This window comes from Gymnogyps californianus, chromosome 2 (assembly GCF_018139145.2).
Source record: "Gymnogyps californianus isolate 813 chromosome 2, ASM1813914v2, whole genome shotgun sequence".
NCBI classification, from domain to species: domain Eukaryota; kingdom Metazoa; phylum Chordata; class Aves; order Accipitriformes; family Cathartidae; genus Gymnogyps; species Gymnogyps californianus.
Genome location: NC_059472.1, coordinates 126,980,484 through 126,996,899, shown reverse-complemented (window position 1 = coordinate 126,996,899; position 16,416 = coordinate 126,980,484). Strand labels below are relative to the sequence as shown.

At 39.3% G+C, this 16,416-nt stretch overlaps 1 protein-coding gene across 1 annotated transcript in view; it reads left to right on the top strand.

Moving 5' to 3' along the window:
• KAT2B (lysine acetyltransferase 2B) overlaps positions 1–16,416 on the top strand; it is a 45,902-nt gene that overhangs the window by 20,086 nt on the left and 9,400 nt on the right. The window contains exons 7-13 of the mRNA XM_050890814.1: positions 1,817–1,923; positions 3,631–3,756; positions 6,117–6,253; positions 7,666–7,874; positions 10,629–10,755; positions 14,523–14,633; positions 16,239–16,382. Of these exons, the coding sequence (XP_050746771.1) occupies positions 1,817–1,923; positions 3,631–3,756; positions 6,117–6,253; positions 7,666–7,874; positions 10,629–10,755; positions 14,523–14,633; positions 16,239–16,382 (961 nt within the window). The remainder of the gene's footprint in view (positions 1–1,816; positions 1,924–3,630; positions 3,757–6,116; positions 6,254–7,665; positions 7,875–10,628; positions 10,756–14,522; positions 14,634–16,238; positions 16,383–16,416) is intronic.

Sequence of the window (16,416 nt, the reverse complement as noted above, 5' to 3'; positions counted from 1 at the left end):
ACTTAAAAAATATCCTTATTTTGTGAGGGTGGCTTGGCTCTCTAGCCCATATTTTAGAAGTCTGTCCCTCCTAACAACAAAGGCACTGACAGGAGAGCTGGTTGCACTGATGCTATGCAAGCTACTGTCTGGGGCTAGAGCTGGGTTAGTGCTCAGGGGAATGAAAAACAACATGAGCTTTCCAAAGCTGAGTAGACCCAGGTTTTGTTGCTCCTGCTATTATTAATAGTGCCTTTTACCATTTTGAAGAATGTAAACTGTCTCTGGGGTAGACTGTTACGGATACAGGAATGTTTGTGTATATCTGGGAATAGGATCACGATCTGGCCCTGAAATAGGTATACAAAAGGACTTAACACTGCATTGATACAAGGAGCAGATTTGCAGAGGAAGGAGGTATGCGTATGCCCCTATGTTTCCACTGTCTTTTACGGCCTAGATAAGTAATTTGAAAAGCATTATTATTCACTGCAGTTCCTTTTAATATTCTGCTAGGGAAAAAAAGAAAGACAAGCACTGTTTGCTGATGATCTGTGGGAAATATGAATAACATTTTCAATCTTTTATGGGCTGTACTTGTCTGAAGCATTTGTCTCTCTGCTGGGGTTAAGCAGAGTGAACCCTGCAGACGAGCTGCGGCTCAGAGCTTGGAGCCGGTGCCTGCCTTCAGTGCAGGGCTCCTGGCTGCCCCGGCCACTCCTTCCTGGGCAAAGGGAGCACCCACAGGTTATGTCTGCGTGTACCTAGGAAATAGTCACCAAGGGGTCTGAATGCAGAGCCTCTGTGCTGCCTGTAAACGTAGCCTTGGCTAAAGTTTAATTTGTGCTTCTGCTCCATCACAGATGGTCAAGTAGCTGTTACAAACTTTTTAGCCATTATCAGCTGTATAGATAGCAGGAAACACTGCATATTGCTATGCTTAGGTATAAATGTCCTATATATAAAATACAAGAGTAGGACTTGATCCTGAAAATCCTTACCCTGTTCAAGAAAGTCTTACTCAACAGTCCTGTTGGTTTCAGTTAGACAGTTTCTATACATATAGATGACTCTGGAGAGTAAAAATGTTCCGTGTCAACTTCTGGTCTGAAAACCCCTTTTGTGCAACATAGGGTAAGCAGCTGTCTTGCTTCTGAGAGGGAACTGATGTATTAGCCCTTTGAAGGCAAGCATACTGGATAGTCTGATCTGTGGAATTTCTCTCACATATAATACTAAGAGAGGTTTAAAATCACACTATTTCTGTAAGTGTACCAAAGTAAGATTAAAAATACTGTTATGCAAGCATAAACATGCAATTAAATGTTACAGTAGGACACTTAAAGGAATGAAAATATTTTCCTAAAAGCACTGTTAACAACTAACACTGGGATTTTATAAATCTGTAAGAGGCAGAAAGCAAGTGCATCTGCAAAACACTGGTTTATCAAAATAGACATATTTTGTCATCATTGTATAACATGACTACCTTAGCATCTGTCAAGTCATAGCTTTCTTATTGGTGCACAGTTTGGTTCTGTAGAAGTAGTTTGTAACTGTTTCTTTCTGCATTTGCAAATTAGATAAATATTGCTTATAATCAAAGATAAGTTTTCATAGATGAAAGCACTCTACTGAATTAAGATACTTAATGTCTACTCTGGCTTGTGATTTTGTGTGTCTTTTTTTTTTTTTTTAAAAGGAATTGGCCAACAGCATTTTCTTACTGAACCAGTAAATATTTTTAAATTTAAAAAAGTTGCAAATGCTTATTCTGAAAAAGAACCTGTTTTGAATGATCCTATTAAGTTAATATTTCACCTGATTTTGTGCCTAGGTTTCTGTCGATGCTGGAAGAAGAAGTGTACAGCCAGAATTCTCCCATTTGGGATCAGGATTTCATGGTGTCTAGTTCCCGAACTGGCCAGCTGGGAATCCAGACAGGTAATTTGCATTTAGTGATGGATTAGGGAGCACCTGAATATAAAGATAAACCTGTACAAGTGATGAATTCTAAGGAACGAGACTTAGATATGCAGCTTTATAAATAGCAGCCTATACTGAAATCAGTCTGCCTCGAGTAAGCACACGTCTGACTCTCTGGTGCTTCCTCATATAAAGATCCCATTTTGATGATGAAATCCAGCTAATTGAAGGTGCAAGTGGAGCAGGCTGAGTGCTGAGGCAAATTGTCTTGAGTATTCAAGCGGCACAAGTGCACTGAGTGTGGGCAAGTGAGAATGGTCAGTGGATAAATGGCTTCAGTGGGTCACTGGCTGGACAGTGGTCCCCTCGCATGAGGACCCATGCCAGACCTCCAGCTTGTAGCAGTAGGGATGTAGGGACCTTCCACATCAGATGTCCCATTGCCTTTGCACACATGCCTTTGATTTTCTTGGGGTTTTTTATAGCCTTTCCTTGCTTTGTTTCTTATTTATGTGCCTCATCGGCTATTCCGCAGCTTTAGTCACTTTTCCTCAGGGTACTGAGGTGTAAGTCATCCCTAAAATTGCAGGAAGACATTGATGATGGTTTTCTTTTACTTTCCCCTTCTCCTCTTCTTTCCTGCTCAAAAATATTTAAAATCCATTTATGCAGCTCAGGGGTTGACTTCAATTTTCAGGTATTTAATTCAGTATTCTGTAACAATTCAGTATTTTGAAACAGTCGTTGATTATCAGTTGACAAAACCATCATGTCAGCACTTTATCTGATAGTGAATTTCCTAGAGTAGTAGGGAAATTCCACTGTGACAGATACAGGCTTTTTTTGTGAGAAATTCCTGGTCTGCACCATGAACTGGTGAATTATGCCTTAGGCACAAGTTCATTGCAACTCTAAAATCATGTTGCTCTCGGAGTTCATTCTATCGTGTACATTTCTGCAGTGCTTCATTTTAACGTGCACCTCTTAAGCACTGGATTCTTGGCATGAATGTGGCACAAAAGAGCTGTTGCTGGTGATGACACCAGGATAAAGGAATGCAAAGAGAAGGACTGCAGGTGCCCAGACTATGAGCTGTCACCTCAACCCCCACACCCACCTGCCAAAAGTCCTGACAGAAATGAAAACTGGATGATTTGGGATGAGTGGTTTTGGTTTTTTTTTTTTTTTAATATTGGAGAGAGAGAGAGAGAGATGTTAGTCTGTGGCCTTTTAAAATAATAATTTCATCCTCTTAACTGGTGTAACAACTTCTCCCTTTATTGAGTTTGATTTGCCCAACCAGTCTTTGAACACTGTTAAAGTGGACAGCTGAAGCTGAACGATGAGATTTTGCTTTTCAATAGACCCCTACAAAAAGCCTTTTCATGAAGCTAAACGCCAGCAGGCTTGGCAGGTATGTGAAGGAAGTTTGTTTTCTTAGCTTGTGCTCAGCACTGCAGAATAATAAAGCCTGATATTTGCAATGAAGTAAAGCTAAGTCTGTCATTAGGTCTGTCGTTAGGTGGAAGTTTAGAAAAACATGTTGAGATAAAGCTCTAATGTCTCTCTTGGGAACTGGTGGCATTGCTCTGTTGCACAACGTTAACTGTTACTTGGCAAGTGGTGGGTGTGAAGTTGGGTCCCTCATTGTGACAGTCCTTCAGTCAGCACCGTGATGGGTTCCGTGTCCTGATTTTTTTGTGTTTGTCTTTTATGCCATTGCAGTTATCAGTCCTCCTCCTGTTGCAAGATCTGTTTCATACAGTGCAAGTCCTTCATCTCTGGAGCAACCCAACAGTGGGAATATGAGTCCTGCTCGCAAAGTTTCTTCTGCCCTTGACCCAAACCTAGGTAACAAAGAGGGAGACTTGCTTTTGGGCTTCTATCAATGTTATCAGTAGTTGCAGTATATGGTGACCATTGCCTTCACTCTGCAACAGCGACCTTGAGGTGTTTTTGCTAAAAGACACGCACACACATATTTTTTTCTCCACTGTGGTAATGTTTAACTAGCAGAAATGGCAACTGTATTTGGAAAAAAAAAAAAAAAAGGTTTATTTAAATTTAATTAAAATGGGGAAGGGTCTGCTGGTGTCAGAGGTTGTTGAAAAACACTTTACTTGGAGTAAATGTATTATGAGCCATGAAAAAAGGTTTTGTTTAAATAAAGACAGAGTAGAAGGGGCCATTGCATTTATTTTTTTTAATCTTTCAAGGTACTGAAATTGCATACATTTGAGCAATAAAGAAAAGTACAAACACACCAGCCAGGTTAAATTTAAAATCTGAATGAGGTCAGGTTAAAAAAAAAAAAAAAAAGTTTTTTGGAAAAAAAGGTTGTTGAATGCATAAATTCTCCTAATAAATCCTTTTTCAAACACCTCAGGATTAATGAGCCTGTCAAGAGAGTTTGTAGGTCAGAGAGATGATCATAAGCTCATGTAAAGTAAGTCCTCAAGGAAGTAGAAAAAGCTAAATGAATTCTTAGCTTCGGTGTTCGCTACAGTGGAACTTAAGGTGGCTCCTAAACTGCAGCTTTCCTTGAGGGACAAGTTGGGAAATGGTCTTAAAAGTGGGAATGAATAGAAGATTTTTTTTTTGTTACAGATCATCAAAATGAGCAGTAAGTAGTCACTAGAAAAATTATATTTTTTGAGATTCTGAAAAGAAATATGGAATTGCCAAACTAATTATTCAGTTGTGCAGCTGAGCTGTCATTGGAATTGCCCTTGGCACTACAGAACTGACACACTACAGATGCAAAACTAGTTTTTAAAGGAGTTCTAAGAGAATGCAGGAAACTGTCAATTCTAAGTCTCCTATTTCAGACAATTAGAAGAAACAATAATAAACTGATTAAGAATGGAATGAATAAATGTGTGAGTAATGTGATGTGTGGAAATTCAATGTGCCTTTTGTAGAACTCACGACTTGTACATATCTGTGAAGGAATTGGTGAGCATTTGGAAAGGGTTTTGTGTACCTGGATTTCCAGAAAGCTTTTGACAAATTGCTTAAAAAAATTCTGGTATAAAACAAGAAATTAATCCCTGGGGAAATAAGAAGGAAAGTCCATTCACATATGAATAACTGTTTAAAAAGTAAGAAATAAAGAATAGGAATAAAAGTTTCCACAATGAAGGAAAGTTAACAATAAAATTCTATTGTTAAGAAAACAATTGTACTGCTTCAAAGTCTGAAAAGGAGAATGAACAGTTTGATCCTCATATATTTAGAGTGCTATAGCTGTGGGAAAACAATCTGTACCATGTGTAAAATAGTGGGCATAGTGGGCCCTAAACTAGCTGGTTGTTTCAAAAAGAAGATCTTAAAGCTATTATGGATTTTCCTTAGGAGGAAAAAAAAAACAAACCCAAACAAAACCAAACTAACTTATCTCACTGCTAAGTGCTGATCACAAAGGCAAAATTCTGCATCCTGGCTCTGACCTTTAGCAGATCTTTAGGGAAAAAAATACAGGAACAAGTTAACCATGGAGTAATATTCCTGTTTGTGTGCCTTCCTAGTATTTGGCAGTTTGCTGCTTCGATAAATCCTGAGCTAGCAGCTGGCTCTATCAGTATTATTGTATCTCTACAATTCCTTGGTGGACTTTCTTTCATGAATTTAACTAGTTCCTTTTGCTATATTTCATGTTGGTCCACAGTTAGTAGGGCAGTTAATTATTTATGTGGTATATTTTGATTTGGAAACTTTATATGGATTTTCTAAGTCAAATATGTGTGACATGTCAGACTGTACGTGCTGCTTAGTTTACAAAAAGGGTGAAAGAAATCTATCATGGATACTTAATTCCAGTGAATCCCCAAATGGGATTTTATGTTATCCAAAAGTATGTGCTATAATTTGTGTATTGAGCACTGACCTTCCAAGACAGCAGCACAGAGGTTCACTGCAGAGGATGTTGAAGCAAAAAGAAAAGCAAATAGTTTCACTGTGAATTTACAGAGGTATAGGAGGAGAGGTATATTCATCCTGCTTCATGCTAATATCCCAGCGCAAAGCCAAAATTGCAGCAGTGATAAGTATTGTCTGGATTACATTTCTTTCTCTTTCTCCCTTTCTATAGGGATTAAAAAAAATCCCCCAACTTGGCATACAAATTAAAGAATATAACAGAAGTGCTAGACTTCACAGGGCTAGTCTGTGACAGTTTGGTGGTTCTAATTTGTCCTGGTTTTGTTTTATAGGGGAAAAGAGAAAAAATAATGAGCCCTATTCTCTGGAGGATTCAAAAAGACCAAGGGTTGTAGGAGATATTCCTATTGAGTTAATCAATGAAGTAATGTCAACAATTACAGATCCTGCAGCAATGCTTGGGCCAGAGGTGAGAAATATATAGACCTGGTCTGTTTGCAAATGGTCTGTTTTCAATAAACGTTCCACATGGATAGAGTATGATAAGCTAAGAGTCCACAAAACTTACCATGCTGTCAATAAAAAAAAAATAGAGACTTTCAAAGAGTATGATTAGGTGAGCAAAAAATATTGATGAAATGCATCATTAACATGAAGAATAGTTCTACTTTTTTTTTTTTTACTGCATTGTGTACTGTTTGCAAAGAGACTTGGAAACTAGTGATAGTAAAAAAGTAGATCCCAGGTTATTTTGCAAGATGCTTTTGTTACACAACAGTTCCAGAGTATGCTTTTTATTGTTAATCATAGATGTAGCTCATAAGACAAGGTAAATGGGGTTCAAATATTGCACCAGAATGAAAGATACAAAGTTAAAACCTCTGTCTAGTGCAGAAGGGCTGATCTAAACAGTTATTTGCTCTGTCTTCCACAGTTGCTCTTTTTTTCTGCAGGGAGAGAAAAACAAACAGAATTGCAGAATTGTGCCATGTACAGAATTGCACTTTTTTTTTTTTTTGGCTGGCTTTTCCTCCTTCTGTTCCCTTCGCCAGGCTATGTTTTGCCAGCAGCTCGTTTGCCAAGGTTTAGCTAGAGACTGCTGAAGATTTTGAACCACCTACATTTCTTACTCAAACTATATGCTGTGACTGATGGCTCTGCATATTACAAGTGCTGTGCCAGTCTGGCTGTTGGGCCTGGCAGTGACTAGAAACCCAGCAGCCAAACTTTGCTCTAAAAAGTAAACAGTATGTGCATGCAGAGATGTTTTGGCATTGTAAAATGATCTTGGAAAAAAAAAAAGTTAAATAAATTGTCTGTATTCATTTAATCTCCATTCAAATATATGGATGCCATTGCTAGATATGTAGCAGCAAAATCAGTAGGAATTAAAATGTTCTTTTTAGGCTATTATGATAGTGGCGTAGACGGTGGAAAGCACTACTAAAATGAAAAAAATATGACTTTGCCTGCACTGCAATTGAAATATGTGATTTGCAGGATGCATAGGCGAATCCACTACTTTTGTCCAAGCTGGCTAAACTAAAGAAAATATGAAGACTTAGTGGCATAGGCTTCAACTGGATGAGTGCTGTCCCCCGAGAGATGTTGGAAGTTGTTGACTCATAACCATCACTGTTGTTTCCTAATCTTTACCAAAAGAAGTTTGAATAAGCCTTTGTACGCTGTAGTGTAGACTTATATCCAGCTTATTTGACGGTGTCATTTCTGCTAAAAAAAGATAATCGTTGTCAGCTCTATTTTTGTAAAAAGATGGCTTGGAAAAAAGAGGGGGTTTCGTTTGTTTGTTCCTTAAGGCTGTTCCGCCAGGCGATATGAAATCTCCAAAATGTGATTTTGTTCCCCGTTTGTGCGGCACAGACCAACTTCCTCTCGGCGCACTCGGCCCGGGACGAGGCGGCGAGGCTGGAGGAGCGCAGGGGGGTGATCGAATTCCACGTGGTCGGCAACTCCCTGAACCAGAAGCCCAACAAGAAGATCATGATGTGGCTGGTTGGTTTGCAGAATGTGTTCTCCCATCAGCTGCCTCGAATGCCGAAGGAGTACATCACGCGCTTGGTCTTTGATCCGTGAGTGCCGCTGGAGAGGGGTTTGGTGGGTGAGACCGAGAGAGCCTGGTGCTGGTTGCAGGAAGGGGACAGCGGAGGTGGCGTGGAGGGCAGCTCTGCCTGTGCTACCCTTTTCTCATCTTTTCAAGCCCCCGTAACTCCTGGCCAATCTAATTGAATTGTACCTAAATACCATTTCAGTGGCTGTATTAATGTCAAGTGGCTTCTTGTGGGACATGGGCCTGCAGGGAAGGCTCCTACCTATCTTGTACTTTCGAATGTTAGAACTGAAAGTCAGAAAGTAATTATAGTGCTTATTAGTGGTTTCCAGGCCCACACTAACTTGCAGGCTGCTCCATCCTCTGTCTGTGGAGATCATGAACCAAATGGCAGCAGAGACTGAAGTTTTTCAATTTGTGGGATTTATGAAGAAAACAACATTTAAGTCAGCATGAGAGAAATGGCTCCTCACCCAAGCACATTGCTTTTCTCTTTATCAGTGTAAGTCTCCTTGCTTTATCAGTGCCAGTCTTGCTTTGGGTGCAACTCTACACCACAGGCACTTGAAAAGAGACACATTGGCTGTAGCAGCATCCACAGCTTGCACATGGTCCTCCACCTAACCTAGTGTCCTGACTGAATTGTGCCTCAGCTGCTCAAGCACAAAGGGAAGTTCTCCTCAGAAGTGTCCACTTTTCCACCATTGTGTTTCCTCCAGAGCCTGCTTCCTCTTGACCAGTATGTTCTCCCAAAATCTGTGCCTCTGAACGATCCATGCCCAAGGATAGCCTAGGGGTGCACTGTACTAACCGCAGCACTTCACAGTGGAGGATGCCTATGGGCTCATTGCTGTGTGTCAGTAGAGACCTCGAGGAGCTCTGACTGAGCTGACCACAGCCAACTGCCCAGCCTCATTCGTAGAAGAGCCTTCCTCCCCTGCTGGTGATACCAGCCTCTGTCTTTGTGCCCAGTACTGTAGCTGTAGCAGTTAGGAAAACATTTCTGGAACTATTTCCTCTGCTTTTATGCTCAGTAGCATTCCCCTCGGCAATACTCTCTCGGTGCCAGCAAACGCTGCTGCTGCTGGGTCTGTGCGGCCCCTGAAGCACAAACAGCCTGGTGCTGGGGACTGTTGGACAGGACTTCGCTCCCCAGGCACAGGAGGCTGATCTTGGGGTCTTCTCCTGGGTTCTTCAGAGGCGAACAGCACTGTTCTCGTGAGGGCCAGCACCAGTCCAGACCCTTTTACCTCTCCTATGTTGAGGTAAGCGCCGCTCGCTTGGGAGAGAGAGGCAGCACCGGGATCTTGTCTGAGTTTAGGAGCCTCAGGCAGCACTGTGATCTCAAGCAGAGGCTACTGGTTGAAGAAGCCAGGTTCCCTCATAACTGAAAATCAAAGCAAAATTTTGAAGTAGTGATGTTGAGCCATGGCCTTCTCCCGTATTTCTCTAGGTCCTCCCTTATTGGGAAAGACTCTTCTAGTAGGCTGAGAGGAACTGCTGGTAGTTTAAATGCTCTTCAGTATATATATCTCTCTGGAGAGTGGTCTGTGTTTGAGAAAGAGGTATGGATATTGCTACAGCAAGAAAATGCTCTCCTTTACATGCCTGTGGCAAACAGTTGACCCAAAGGAAGTGACGCATGTCACCTGGACAGCTCAGAGAACTCCAGCATCTGCTGTGAATCTCCAGGGACACACAGTGGGGACCTCTGCTGAGTAGTGGGTACACACAAACCTACATCAAGTAGGAGATACTGGAGTCCAACAGTTCTCTTCCCAAATTTCTTTCAGCTATTACCTTACCTTTAATGTTCCTGTTTCTGAAATGGCCATCCTTACTGAATCTTATTGCTTAAACAAGTCAAACATGAGGAAAGAAAATTAAAAGCTCAAGCTACTACATTGCTGCTGTCATTCCACAAATAAAAAGCACCAAAATAAGTACAAGAAAAAGCAGAATATATAAAATGTATAAAATCTCGTTCAACAGTGGCACATAAAATATAACTACTCTTCAGACTACCTTTTTTTGGAAGGGGCTCACTTTTGGCTCCGACTTCCTCCCCCTCGCCCCTAAGATATCTTCTGTAATCTTACTGTATTGTTTATACAATTTATGTGATACTGTGTATTGAATAATCTAGAGAGCAGGTGCAGTGTAAATTTTTCCAGACCTTGAGGATGACACTAAAATTCTTAATCCTTGACACAAGAGTTCAGATTGCACCTTGTTATATCTTTCCTGGCAGTCAATGTAAATGCAACAGAAATGGATATTTATTCTGATCTTGATTCCACTAAATACGAAATATCATTTCTTGCTTCATCAGCTGCATTTGAAACTGATAGCTTAGCTATAGAGAGCGCATGCAAGGAAACAGGAATCCCTTAGAAGGGACTTACTGTCCTGTAACTCCATTAATTTCTAATTTAGTCAGGGTAAAATCATCCTGAGAACTGCGCAATGGCATAACTGTCAAGAATAGAATCAATGAAAGCAATACAACTCTTAATTATTGGGCATTACCCTAGTATCTAGGAGTACTTGGCAAGGCCAAGACCTTGCTGCATGAATGATGAATTTTATGGTAAATTCAAAGCATGATGTTAAAATAGCAACTGTTCTGTAGATACAAGCAGCTAACTTAACAGAGGCATATACAATTGCATTAGCATCATGGAAAGAAGTGAATCAAGTTTCTGAAAAAGGAGGGTAATGGCACATTATATACTATGTACCTGAATTAAAGTGACTGTTATTTTTGTCTACTCAGGAAACACAAGACCCTTGCATTAATAAAAGATGGTCGTGTTATTGGTGGTATCTGCTTCCGGATGTTCCCCTCCCAGGGATTTACGGAGATTGTTTTCTGTGCTGTGACTTCCAATGAGCAAGTCAAGGTAAAAATAATTCCCTACTAGTGTTCATTAAATGTATTTGAGTCCCATTCACCACTGCATATGCCTCCTAATTTTGTTAGTCACGTTGAATATATTGCAGAGTTGCCGAACAGAATTTGAAAGATATAGTGATTCAGAATATACTACACAAAAGCTAATGTGCAGATTTAGAATCATCAGCATAATAGTAGGATTACTTCTAATAATAATAATAATAAAAAGTCTTCCTCAACACAAAAATAGTGGCCAGTTGTCTCCCATTCTTGGACTATTCACTCCTCCGTCTTCAGCAATAGTAGTGTAACACCTCATGGTTGACTGAAATAAGTATTGCTTGTGTGTGACAGCACAATGTGATTGAACACAAATTAATGTTACATGATTTGAATGAAAATGAGATATATCCAAAATTTAGATATAATTTTGCATCTCAGAATAAGCACATGCGCTATTCTGTAAGCTCTTTTTTGAATTCATTTCACAAAATGTTCTCAGAGTGTTGAGAATTAGCTGCTATGTTGAGAGAACGTAGAGCACTACGAATACAGGAGATTCCTCCCACTTTCCCAGGGACTGCAGGTAGGTCTAACTATGACCATTTGATTCAGGATTTTGCCTTTAGATGGTGCTGTAGCTTTATGTTTTTCAGTTGAAACTGTTAGAGCCGAGATGTGGATAAATTCAGTTTGTAGCAGTTGAACATGCAGAAATTGTGTGCCCTGCTTTGAAGGGAGGAGCTCTGAGTGTGGAAGGGTAACACGGTGGGATTGAAAGCCTGTGACAGTTTTTAGTACTTGGATTGTATTTGATTTTATTCAACTCTGGTGTTAGAGAGCAGGGGCCTGTCATAAAAGTATCCAAGTGTTTTAGCAAATGCAAACAATAACAGAACATGCTTTAGGTATGTCTATTCTAAGCTTGGATAATTCATAAAAGGTGTTTTCATTCTACTAAAACAACCAGCTGCACTACACAAGTTAAGCTGCCTAAGGTGTGTTGCGATTCTCTAGGAATAACCTTTCAGAATACAGTAGAGCAAATAAATCTAATCCCTCAGAGAGCTTGCCTACGTTGCATATGCACACATAATGCACAATTTCTGCTGTTACCTTCTGGGTGCCTCGCTGTATGTGAAGATCCGTTGACTATTTCTGAAAATTGGCCTTCCCACATTCCTATATGAGTAAGGTGACCCCTACCAGCAGGTAACAGAAAAACTAAATGTTCACGCATGAGTGAACTGCCTACTCTTGGGAAAAATAAATTCCTATTTTAATTCAATTTGAGGCTGGAGTAAGAAATACGGGTACTGTTTTCCTTTATATGTGATATTTAAAAGTTGGATTGTTTTTTAGATAGTTTGATCCCATGTTACAAAATTATTTTAAATTTTACTGTACATGGCTTAGTTTCCTCTTAGGATTGTTAGACATTGGCAAGTGTTTGTGAGAATGAATAAATCCTGTGAAGGTTATAAAAATAATAAGTCAGCAGAAAATGTTTGAAGTAATTGTCGTCATAATTGCTGGAATTTCTTTGAGACACAAAATTGACATTTTTTGTCAGAGATTAGATGCTTTAGAATTACTGGAATGAATTGCAATGTTTCAGGTGTAAATAAAATGTCAGTCTCTCATAGGCTGTTCCTTTGACCCTGCTGATGAGAAGGGAAGTGAGGAGCTTGGCTAGCTCATGTACTGCTAGCTTGCATTTAAGGAAAACATTTTTCATTCAAATTTTTGGTTCAGGGTTTTCATCCTCTTCAAAGAATTTGAGAACTCAAATTTGCAATTAGAAAGTCTCTTCATTATCTTGAGCACATCTGAGTTCTAAGAAATGCTGTGCCACTTAATATGTTGTCAGTTGTCAAACCACTTCTTTGTATTTGATGCCATGCAAGATGTGTGCCACTTTAACAAGTGACCATATGGCTTTAAGAGCTTCCTCAAATTCAGAAGTACTTATTTTTACACATTTGAGGTCTTAATTTCAAATATGAGGTCCGAATACCAGATGTTCCAAATACTAGCTGGAAAGGAAGGACTAATGCACAAATTTTGTACCTAGATTGGTAGAATTTTAAAGAAAATGTGTCACTACTAAATTTTTTGTATTGAGCTTCAACAATAACCTAACTTGCTTTCATCTGGCTATTTCTATGTTTGAGGCTATTAAATTATGAATTAAATCAGAACTATATATTTTCTAATTTATTTTTCTGGCTTATGTACAGTTTTCAAGAACAGAGTACCCAAAAACATTCTGTGTATATTTCTGTAAGCATCCGGTTATTCTCCATGATATTAAAATTGAAACATATGCAGGAAAAACACATTGTTGTGGGCTTTCCTGTCTATTTTACATTTCTTCATCTCACAGCAGAAGGCGAAGACTATAGCTTACTTGGAAATGTGAATAAATGGTACGTTTTATTTACTTTGGGGTTGAATGAAAATGGAAATTATTCCTGTGTGCAGTCAGAATGCATAGGTATTTATTTGATTGTGGACTCAATAATTTTCTGCTGCTTATTATGGTAATAACTATTTCACTATTCCCTTTTATGCCCTATAATAAGTTCAGATTATAAATCCTTTGAGGCTGTCATGGTTTAACCCCAGCCGGCAACTAAGCACCACGCAGCCGCTTACTCACTCCTCCCACCCAGTGGGATGGGGGAGAGAATCGAAAAAAAAAAAAAAAACCAACCTCGTGGGGTGAGATAAAGACAGTTTAATAGGACAGAAAGGAAGAAAATAATAATAATGATAATAATAATTAAAAAACTACAATAATAATACTGAAAGAATTAGAATACACAAAACAAGTGATGCACAATGCAATTGCTCACCACTTGCCGACCGATGCCCACCCAGTTAGTTCCTGAGCAGCAATCTGCCCCTCCCAGCCAACTCCCCCCAGTTTATATACTGGGCATGACGTCATATGGTGTGGAATATTCCTTTGGCCAGTTTGGGTCAGCTGTCCTGGCTATGTCCCTTCCCAGCTTCTTGTGCCCCTCCAGCCTTCTTGCTGGCTGGGCATGAGAAGCTGAAAAATCCTTGTCTTAGTTGTTGCTAAATAGTGTTTATACTAAAAACATCAGTGTGTTCTCAACATTATTCTCATACTAAATCCAAAACACTGCACTATACCAGCTACTAGGAAGAAAATTAACTCTATCCCAGCTGAAACCAGGACAGAGGCAGAGGCTGTTGCTGCTACAGGTGCACAGAACACAGGAAAACAGAGATCTCATCTCAGAATGGGTTCCTGTAGAAGGATTCATTTTGGTGTTCCTACTGCTTTGCAATTTTTAAGTGATAAGGCTAATTATTCTTACAATATACATAGGTTTGTTATTAGTGAAATATGTGACTATTAATAGTTGATATCTAACTTAAAAGGAAAAAAATACACGTGCACCTTGAATTACAACTTTCAGGACAATGTACCTCTTTAGAGCCACGCTTTACCCCTAGAGACAGTCTAGGTTTTGGTCTCTTTTAGGTTAAAAGTGAATCAGATGCTAGAAGCTCTGATATTTTGTGTTCCCTGTTGGGTCACAAAGATACCCTTACAAGGCTGAAAACAGTTTGATCTTGAGTACACCTCACTAAGTTAGTTATGAGAAAATCTTTAAAACAGGATCTAGAGGAAAGACTGCATTTTGAAAAACAGTCTGTAATAACCCTCAGTCCACAGTTTCTAATATGTGCAGTCCCCAAAGGCTTTGTAATGGCTTCTTCTTTGTACATTTCACACAGGGTTATGGGACTCACCTAATGAACCATCTGAAGGAGTACCACATCAAACACAACATTCTCAACTTTCTCACGTATGCAGATGAATATGCTATCGGCTACTTCAAAAAACAAGTAAGTCAATGTAAGAAATTACTTGGTGCAAGAAGTTAACATCTAGCAGTGATGAACTAAACAACTAGACATGACAAAGTAGTTGGATAAGATGCATAGTGCAATTTTATGTGTATATTTTTTATCTACAAAATGTACTCTGTGTTCATCTTGTGTAATGATACTGGCTTATAATGCATTTTACTTTGATGGAATCATCTGAATATAGGTGTACGGTATAGCCTATAATTTGTCAAGTCTAAAAACCAGTCAAATATGGGTTGGCTGCTTCTTCATTCATTCAGTTCCTTCACTGATTCTATAAGAAGTCTAAGGAAGGACCACACATATGTGTGGCAGACTAGAACTTACCTGACCTGTGCTCACAGCTCCTCCTGATTTGAAGCGTGAGGTTCAAGTTCAGGAAAGATTGTGATGTCTAATCTGTCAAATAGATTTGATAGATTAAACAGGTGTCAACTATCTGGTCAGACGACAGAACGAAGATGGAGTGAGACTGTTCTCAGGGATGTACAGCAATAGGACTAGAGGCAACGGACACAAGTTGGATCATGGGAAATTGCAACTAGATAGAAGGAAATTTTTATTTTTTCTTTCTTCCTGTCCTAAGGGTGGTGAAATACTGGAAAATATTGCCCAGAGAGGTTGTGGAACCTCTGTCCTTGGCAGTCTTCAAGACTGGACAGGGCCTTGAGCAACGAGATCTGATGAGAACCTGCTCTGAGCAGGGATGGGGCTAACTGACCTCCCTAAGTCCTTTCCAACCTCGGCTGTTCTATGATTCTGTCTGTAGAACTGATACAATTTGCTCTTCACACATTCAAAATGAATAAAAGCTGGGCTTGTGATACTGCTATCAGATCTGCGCAGACAGACCCTTTTCACGTCTGAAATGTCCCTTCCCCAATTTGAAGGTGCTCAGTCTCCATGTAAGTCTGAAGCCTTTGATGGTAAATTGTGAGGCAGAAGTCCTCGTTGGGTTCCTGATTTTTACTGAGGTTTCATACATACCACTGTAACAGAAGAATAAAATGCAGCCAAAGTGAGAGTCCTACACTGCTTTTTATTGTCTTGGTTAATTCTTTTGTGGGTTTGGTTTTCAATTAACTTTTGAACTATATGAAGACTGTAGTATAACTTTGGAACTTTTAATGGGATTTGTTATCTTACTTTTTCACTTGAAATACAAAAGTAAAAAAAAATAAATTGTTTTTTCTGGCTATAAAATTACTGTCATCTCATCGACTTCAACAGCAACTTTCCTTGATTAAAGACTACAGGACTGGCATCCTTTAATATTAAAATAGCAAATTTTTGGAAAAATCCAGGAAGTTTGTCCACAGTAAAAATCTTTTCCTCCATCTCTTTGTCTCCCCTCTCTCCCTTCTTTTCCTATAGATGTGAGCAATTAACTATTCTTGTATCAGGTGACTCCCATGAGAAGGTGTTTGCAACACTATGAACCATGGTCTGTAACTCTTTCCATTGTATTGTCTGTATTTTAACATTATGATGAATTTGGTTCTAAATCATCATAGCATTTCAGTTAAAACAAATGTAAATGGAAAATGGCATCATGACAACTTGAGTTTTTATCTTCTTCAGGGTTTCTCCAAAGATATTAAAGTACCAAAAGCAAAATATGTTGGCTACATCAAGGATTATGAGGGTGCCACATTAATGGGATGTGAATTAAATCCAAGGATCCCCTACACAGAATTTTCTGTCATCATTAAAAAGCAAAAAGAGGTAAAGGCTGAAATGAAACACTGAACATTATAAT